This window comes from Hipposideros armiger, unplaced genomic scaffold, assembly GCF_001890085.2.
Source record: "Hipposideros armiger isolate ML-2016 unplaced genomic scaffold, ASM189008v1 scaffold_226, whole genome shotgun sequence".
Classification (NCBI taxonomy): domain Eukaryota; kingdom Metazoa; phylum Chordata; class Mammalia; order Chiroptera; family Hipposideridae; genus Hipposideros; species Hipposideros armiger.
In genome coordinates this window covers 8,577-16,967 of record NW_017731576.1, presented here as the reverse complement: position 1 = coordinate 16,967, position 8,391 = coordinate 8,577, and the positions used below count along the sequence as shown (strand labels likewise).

Sequence of the window (8,391 nt, the reverse complement as noted above, 5' to 3'; positions counted from 1 at the left end):
GTCAGGATTATTTTACTATAACACTTTGGTAAGCTAAAAGTATGTAGTAAAAATAAAAAGTATATAGTAAATCATTACAGAATATAAATAAAGTGTTTAAATTCACTACCAATGGGAGACAGTGGAATAAATGGAAGCAATGCAAATTAAAACATATATACAAACTCAATTTTTAAAAATTCAGAAATCGGGGGAAAGCAGAACTAAGAGATATCAATAAGTAATGTGGCAGAAATAAGTTAAACTTATCCATATCAACAATAATTATTAATGGTCTAATATACAATACCATATAAAACAAATGAGACTGTCAAATTGCATCAATAAACAAAATCCAGGAACATGCAGTTTTCAAAAGTCACACCTGGAACATAAGCATATAGAAAGTTGAAAATAAAAGAGTGGAAAAGATATAGGAGGAAATTACGAACCAAAAGAAATAATTGGTGTTGTATGCTAATATCAGAAAAACAGAGTTTAATCAAAAAGCACTATGAGAGAGAGAGATTATTTCATAATGATAAAATATTACATTCACCAAGAATGATATGGATTATTCTCTCATATACAGCTATTGGAAGTGAAAATTGAAATAACCACATTGAGTTTGCTTACAAATCAAATACACTTGGCATTGTCTTAAAAGTCAAATACTGACACATCCCATGGCTCAGCAAGCCTGCCCCTACATATAAATTCAAGAGAAACTTTTAATACTTGAGTCCTTGGAGATTTGTATAAAAATATTCCTCAAGCCCTGATTACAATAACAAAAACTGAAAACAGCCCAAAAATGCCTAATGACCGGAAAAGAACAAATAAATTGTGGTATTCTAACATAATGGGCCATTGTAGAGCTCTGAAAATGAATGAACAATAGCTACATTCAACAACATGGGCAAATCTTAGCATAATATTGAGGAGGAAAAAGCAAAAATGAGAAGACAACACAGAATAATGTTATCTTTATAAATTTTTTAAGGAGCAAAACTATGCAATCATTCACATATACCTATATAAGTCTTAAAATAGAAATAAATGGCAAAAATTCTTAGGATTCTCTTTGCTCAGTTTGGGGAAACATTGGTTGTTGTGAGTATGGCCAGTGGGTTACACACACACCAAGTGGTGCCATTTCCATAGAATCCAATGCTGCAACACAGTAGTCCTAGAAGTAAGCTATTGGCAATAATGAAGCTTAGAGAACCTGTGGTGGGTTCATGGATAGTATTATTTTGTATTTTAACATATTTAAAAATATAGGGGCACGCATAGATCAAAGATGAACATATGTCATAATTGAAGGGTTGTAATTAAGTCACAATAGTAATTGAGGTCCAATTTAAAAAAAAAGAAAGAAACAAAACAGGCGAGTTGTTTGTACCAAATCGCCGATTCCTTGAGTTAATCAGGCTCCATCTGGTTGAGTCTCTCTCCCACTTCATCACTCCTTCCAGTCTCCTGCTTGCTGTCCTCTGTCTCAGGCCCTTTGCACACGCTGTTGTGTTCTTCTGGAGTATTCTACCCAAGGCTCTTGGCAGCCTTACCCATGTTCATCCCTGAGGTCTCAGCGTCATTGTTCCCTCTCAGGGAGATTGTCCCTGACACACAGGCCAATGCTACTTTCCTCGGAAAGTCTACTTTTCCCCTTCATTGTACTTCACCCAATGTGGAATTACATGTCTACTTGTTTGCATGGTTTTCTCCTCTCCTGACTAGACTGTAAGCTCCTCAAGAGTAAGGACCATGTGTGTTCAGATTCACCACTGTAGTCCCACTGCCCAGCACAGGGTCTGACACACATTCAAATGAGCGGGAACAATGGTGGAGAGAAGAGGATTTGGGAAAGTCTAGAGAACAAAGGATCAGCCATCATCTGCAATCATGACCTGTTAGTTCTCTTCCCAATGAGCATCCCTCATCTACTTCCCATGGTGTATGAAGAATTTGCAAAGCAATGGTGTAAGGACATGTTGATGCAAATATTCATGTTTGTTTCTTGCATTCAGAGAATTTAATGCCTCAAAACTCTCCCCTTTTTTGCTTTAAGACTCATTAAAGGTGACCGCTCCTAGTTCCATTTCTAAAGTGAATTTGTTAACGTGACTGACCAGCCTCCTGTACATGAGCACAGGATTGCTCCAGAACAACAAGAGCATGACAAAGTTTGGACCGTCTTCCACTCTCCTTTAGGGAGCAGTGACTTACCGCGATGGCCTTGATGCACTCAAGGTGGGAGGTTCTCTTCACACAGGCGACAAGAGGGCCAGTCTCAGGAAGGACTTTTTTCATACTGTCTCGGAAACTGGCGCACTTGCTGGCCTCCTGATTTGAGACGGTGCACCATCTCACTGTTTTCTCGGGGACAGCCAGACACAGCCCTAGGGGAGAAAGGCCGGAGGTCCCTGTGCCAGTGGGAATGGCAGCAGCACCCTTTGAAGGGACTTGAAGGCTACAGCCCCTCTGTCCTGTCCTCCTCCCACTCCTGTCCGTGCACAACGAAGGGTACAGGTTCCACTGCATTCTGAGGCTGGGAACAAAAGAAGGGAACCCTGATGACCTCCCAGTTTCCCATTTGCCACTCTTTGCTGGCCAGAGGGATGCCAGCTTGATCTTCAGCTCTCAGCTGGAGGCCACAATCTGCTCCTCTGTGTTCTCTGTGCCTCCTTCCCTCCCCGTCATGGGGTTGCAATGGAACATAAGCCTCATCAAGGTGACAGGGCATTTTCAGCCACTTCAGGGCATTGGCTCAATACCACCACTCAGGGAAGCCAGCAAAGTAGGAATTACCATTTTTAAGAGGGAACTACACTTTCCCCAGTGTCACCCAGCCTATTAGTGGCCAAGACTGGTCTAGAACCCAGGTCTCCAGACTTTGGTCTGTGCCCGGGGAACAAAAGAAGATACCATTCTGAGTATTTACAACTGCTTGGCCAGTAGCTGAGGGTAAATGAGTGAAGAGATAATGAATTTGCCTGTGACACTCATCTGTCATTCTCTGTTCCAGGAATAACTAGAAACTTGCTCAGTTTCCAATGACCCTCAATTCTCGCCAGTCTTCTTGGCTGCCGTTAAGAGAAGCTCAAGCCCCGTCTGTAGCTACTAAAATCCATGTGGTTGCAGATGTGTTGTCCCCATCATGTGAGCTTTGGCACTGTCTGCAAAGCCCTCTTATCGCCACTCTCTGTGGATCAATAGCAGAGGGCTGACTCAGGTAATACGATGCATATCCACAAATCACAAAGGAGAGGAGGGGAGGACACCAGTGCCCCAGGATGCATAAAGAGGCGCCTTAAGGAACTTACAGCCCCAACCACCCTTTGTCCCACCTCTGCCCGGGAAATCACAGGAGGCATCAGGAGTCAATGGCGGACCCTCCCAAACCACACCTTCAGACCTTCCCCAAACAGCCCCTCCTGGGGCCCCAAGAGTAGGAATTTTGTCTTCAGTCCTGCATTTACCTTACACAGTCTTATGGGGTGCTGGGGGGGGGTGAAAGGTGGGGGTGAGGAAAAGGCAAACAATGTGGGACCATCTCTTAAGGGTAAACTTTTTCAAGAGAGACAAATGACTAAACATAGATGTCTTGAACGGTGTGACATGTGCACCCTAAGTGGCGGTCAAAAGTTAGAGGACAAAGGAGCCCTAACAATCTCACGAAGTGATGAGAGTGGGAGAGGCCAGCCAGTGACAGGCCCCCGGCAGGGATGCGTGCAGCAAACTCCACGGGTGCCTGGATCCACGGCGTCGGTTAGCCTCACCTGACCCTCAGGCAGGGCTGTACTACCCTTCGCACTTGACATCAGGCGGCCAAGGGGAGGAGGTCAGGTCCGCGGAGGCCTTCAATGCCATGCTAAACAGTTTGGACTTGACTGAGGAGGTCCCCGCAGAGGGATTGGGTACACCGTGATGGAGGTGCTCTAATTCATTATATTGCATTGCAAGATTTACTGGACAATGAGGAGGCGGAAGCAAGAAGTGCATGAGAAAGCGGCAGAGGCACGGGCAGGGCCAGCAGATTCACGCTGGCGCAGAGCTGGCGCTGAGACAGTGCTAAGCCGGTGCAGGGGTACCATGGCTCCCCTGCTTCCAGCCCAAGGGCGGAGCCCAGGGGGAGGTATGCGGGGTCCGGGGGGCAAGAGACGCCCGACTCTGCGGGCTTCCGCTCGCCGCACTTACCCAGGACCGCGCAGGCCAGCAGGGCGCGGACGGCGAGCCTCATCCTCCCGGGTCTGTGGCGTGGAGCAGCGAGTACAGACCCACCGGCTTCTGCGCCGCCTCTCTGCGCCCCGCGCCCCTTTATCTCCCGCGGAATGGACCAAGCACAATCTTTGACCCGCTGTGTTTGCGCAGCCCGCTTGCCCAATCCCCCCTCGCCCCGCCCCTTTCATTCCTCGCCCCCCGCCGATCACCTCATTTCCTGAGCTCTGGGACGGACCCTGGATGGAATCCAGCGCAAAAATGCTGATTGGAAGGAAATTAGAGAAAAAGCAATCCCTTGTTAATGTGCACTCCCTCTGTGCCAGGAGCGGAACTGCAGCGGGTCGGGGTGGGGATGGCTGTGGTCCCGAAACCCTAACCGGCCCAGCTGGTCCTACACAAGTCCTATGTGCTCATTCCACAGATGGAAGAGGGAGGAGAACCCCCACCCCCACCCCAATCCAGACTGGAACTGGAGAAAGACAGGCAGAGACCTTCCTGGGAGAGGGCATCAAAGAAGGAGAAAGCTGGCCTGAAGTCAAAGACAACAGGCTCAACACCCTTCGCTTGTTCTCAGCCGTCCCCAGAGACCCCGCTCTGGGCTCTGAAGGGCCCACCCCACTGAGGCGCTGCTCGCACCCCACGTGCCCTGCTAAGGAGACCTTCCTTCCTTCCCTTCACAGAGCTCGCTGAGTGCCTTGGCCTAGGGACAGTTACAGGGGAGACAAATTCTCTCCCACAGGAAGCTGCCCAGGAATGTGGTCACGACTCTGTGAGACTCAGAACAAAGTGACACATGATCACAAAGAAAGGGGCCCAGGGGAGGATGTGACCCGATCCCAACGCCCCGGGTCATCCCTGCCTCCCTTCAGCTAAGGGGGCTCCACACCATTTTGATTGCATATCCTTACCAGTATAACCTTATGAGGTTGTATTGTACATTCTGTATATGTACTTTTTAAAACTAATATATTTATTATATATATATATATATTATTATATATAATATATATTATATATAATAATATATATATTATTAGTTATAATAAACTGTAATATAAACTTTTTAAACGAATATAAACTAACATATTATAAATTTCTATTCCTCTCATGATTGAAAGGCATTGAGGAGAGGGGGTCTGGCTTCATGTGGGGACCTTCAGGTACAGAGATGAAGATGGAGAGGCAAAGTGAGGAGCGGGGCTGGCTGGGAGGACGCTGCACAGCAGGCATGCCCACATTCAGCTGATGCCTTCCCTAGGCCCTACAGTGAGCTTGCAGGGTCTGTCCAGAAGTAGGAAGAAGAGTTGCCAAATGTTGCGCTAATCCACAAGCTCAGGCAAGCTTGGTGAAGGCCATGGGAGGCCAATGGACCATGCCTCTCCTCCCTGGGCCCCTGCTGCACTCACACAGTGAGCCTTTCCTGAGGCAGCTCCTCCGGGGACAGGCCCACAGCCTAGCCTGAGTCCCTCAGAGGGAGCATGATTGGGCCAGGCTGAGCCCTCTCCACACCAGCCAACCCTATGCTCTGCCTCAGTGGAACCCTCTGAGTACAAGCCCAAGACAGGGGCCAGGGAGGAAGGACAGAGCTCACGGGATCTGAAGAAAGGTCAGATGAAACATGGATAACAGGAGTCCCACATACTCTACTCACATGGACAGGGACCCAGGGCCTTAATTCTTGCTCAGGAGAAGGACAGGAACAGAACACTGTGTCTGTCATTGCTCAGGAGCAGCGGGGAGGCTGGCTGTAGGGTGTACATGTGTATAGGACCCTGGTTGTATGGCTGTGCCCACATCTGTAAGAGTATGGGGTTGTGTGGAGGTAAAGGTTATAAAGACAGAGTTTTGTGTCCTTGGTGGCCTATGACATTTGTGCCTTATGGTGTTTAATTCTCCACCAGAAACACTCTGGAGTCAGGAAACTCATTGCCCCTCCTTTAACACTTAATGATGGCTAACACTCATTGAGAGTTTCTGGACACGAACCCTCTGTGACTGGTGTACTAGAATCCCCATTTCACAGATAAGATGAGGAAACTGAGAGCCTGAGAGATGAATAACTTGTCCAACGTCAGCTGGTGAGCCAGATGCAAAATCAGGCCCTCTGGTTCCAGAGTACAAATGCCCATTCACCAGGGACACTCCCTCTCCTGGAAAACAGGGACGCACACAGGCTCAGGGGCTCATATGAGAGAGAGACAGACAGGGCACTTGTAGCCCCGCCATTTCTCCACAGACACACAGCCCCAGGTTTTGGTCTGCAGAGGGGCTGGTCCATCTGTGAGAGGTCTGACTACCCCATCTGCAGAACCTCGGACACACACTGGTTTATCCTAGGACAGAAGGAAACTATCATGTTTGCAGCCCTTCCAGTTTCCAAGCACAGATCTTGTGATCTTGACCAACTACCATAGGAGATCAGATCAGCAACCCCATTTTTCAGATGTGGACACTATAGTAACATGACAGCTCCTCATTCACAGAGCTGTAGAACCTGAACTCAAATCTCCTAAGTGTCCCAGCCTTCTATAGACCACAGCTGCCTTCTTGATATTTATCCTCTCTTTATCCAGAAGAGGAGAGGAGAGAGGGAGGAAGGAAGGGAGGAAAGGGAGAAGGAAAGGGAGAAAGAGAGTGAATATGAGAGATTTTCTGGTTACAAAACAATCCCTGTCATGACTCAAATCTTCAATCATAAACTGAATAAAATTCTTACGTTTCAATGAGGTTGGCCCTCCTGTAGAAAGAGCTGGACTTGTGTGTACGTGCAGGGGGGTTGGGGAGCTGACCTAAAGAAGATGGGCAGAAAGGCATTAGTTTTCTGAACCAATATTTGCTGTTTCCAAATGTTGCTTCATTTACAAAGAAACCGAACAAACAAAGAGCCTCTGTCTGCTTAAACCAGTACCCTCTCCACCTCCCACTCACTGCACTCTGCCCAACAACAGGGCTTTTCAGAAAGACCTGAGTCTGGGTCATAGACTCACATGCTCTTAGACCCGTTATCCCACAGACCTGCTGGTTCAGGGAGAGCGTGGTGAGATAGGATGCAAGGGCAAGGTCCTTTAAGGAAAATGTCAGGCAATTTGAAGCGCCATATACAACCACTTCTCTCTCTCTCAGTCTTACCTTTCAGAAGCCCCTGGACAATGAAAGATTCTCAAAGTTTCCATTTTTTCCCCGAGGGGATCCATAAAAATATATTTTTCATGAAGAATAGTCCAGGGTCAGATAGCTTCATTGATGAATTCTCCCAAACACGTAATAGACAATCTTACACATACTCACCCAGGGAACAGAAAAAGAAGGAACACTCCCTGACTAATTTCTTGAGCCCAGTAAGTATAGTTTGAAAGCAAAAACCATCAAGGATATCATGAAAAAAAAACCAAAAAAAACTTTTGTGAACATAGGTGCACAAATCCTAAGCAAAATATTAGCAAATTGAATCCAGCAATGTCTAAAAGGTACACTAAATAATTACCAAGTTAAATTTATTCCAGGAATGCTAGTTATCATTTGAAAAATCAACCAGTGTAACTGATCACATTAACAGAATAAAGGAGAAAAATGATGACTATATCAGTCAATATAGGAACAACATTGGGTAAAATTCAACATCCATTTGTTTTAAAACCTCTTTACAAACTTGTTATGAAACTTGCTTAATCTGATAAAGAGTATGCATATGTGTTTGTACATATATATAAACATATATAAAAGAAATCAGGGCCAGCCGAGTGGCGCATTGGTTAAGAGCTGGCTTGGGACACCAGCTCTGAGCAGCAGGGCCCAGATTCGGATCCCACATGAGGGCCAGTGACACTGCCCTCTATAGCTAAGATGGTGAACAACAGTTCGACCTGGAGCTGGGCTGCCGTGAGCCGCCAGCGATGGCTAGGCTGCAGCCCCTGCTGCAGTGGGCTGCCATGAGCTACTGTGAGTGGCTGGCAGCCAGCGTGAGCTGCCAAGAGCCACCGTGAGCAACCATCCAGAGACCGGTGACTGATCGGCCTCACCCGGGAAGAGCGCAATGATCACAATACCAACATGGGCCAGTGAAGCAACGTACTCCACAACTAGACTGAAGAACAAAAGGAAAGCAACTTATCTGTTCCCCTTCCCCAATTCCCCAGCCCTGTTCCCCTCCCTCAATCTCCCAATAAAATCTAAAAAAAAAAAAAAAAA

The 8,391-nt window shown here is 46.9% G+C and overlaps 1 protein-coding gene across 1 annotated transcript in view; it reads right to left on the bottom strand.

The window, feature by feature from the left end:
• TF (transferrin) overlaps positions 1-4,303 on the bottom strand; it is a 26,943-nt gene extending 22,640 nt beyond the window's left edge. Inside the window, exons 1-2 of the mRNA XM_019654577.1 lie at positions 4,180-4,303; positions 2,103-2,381 (exon numbers count right to left, since the gene is read on the bottom strand). Coding sequence (XP_019510122.1) covers positions 2,103-2,381; positions 4,180-4,222 — 322 coding nt within the window. The 5' untranslated portion in view covers positions 4,223-4,303. The remainder of the gene's footprint in view (positions 1-2,102; positions 2,382-4,179) is intronic.
• Between the last annotated feature and the right edge of the window lie 4,088 nt (positions 4,304-8,391).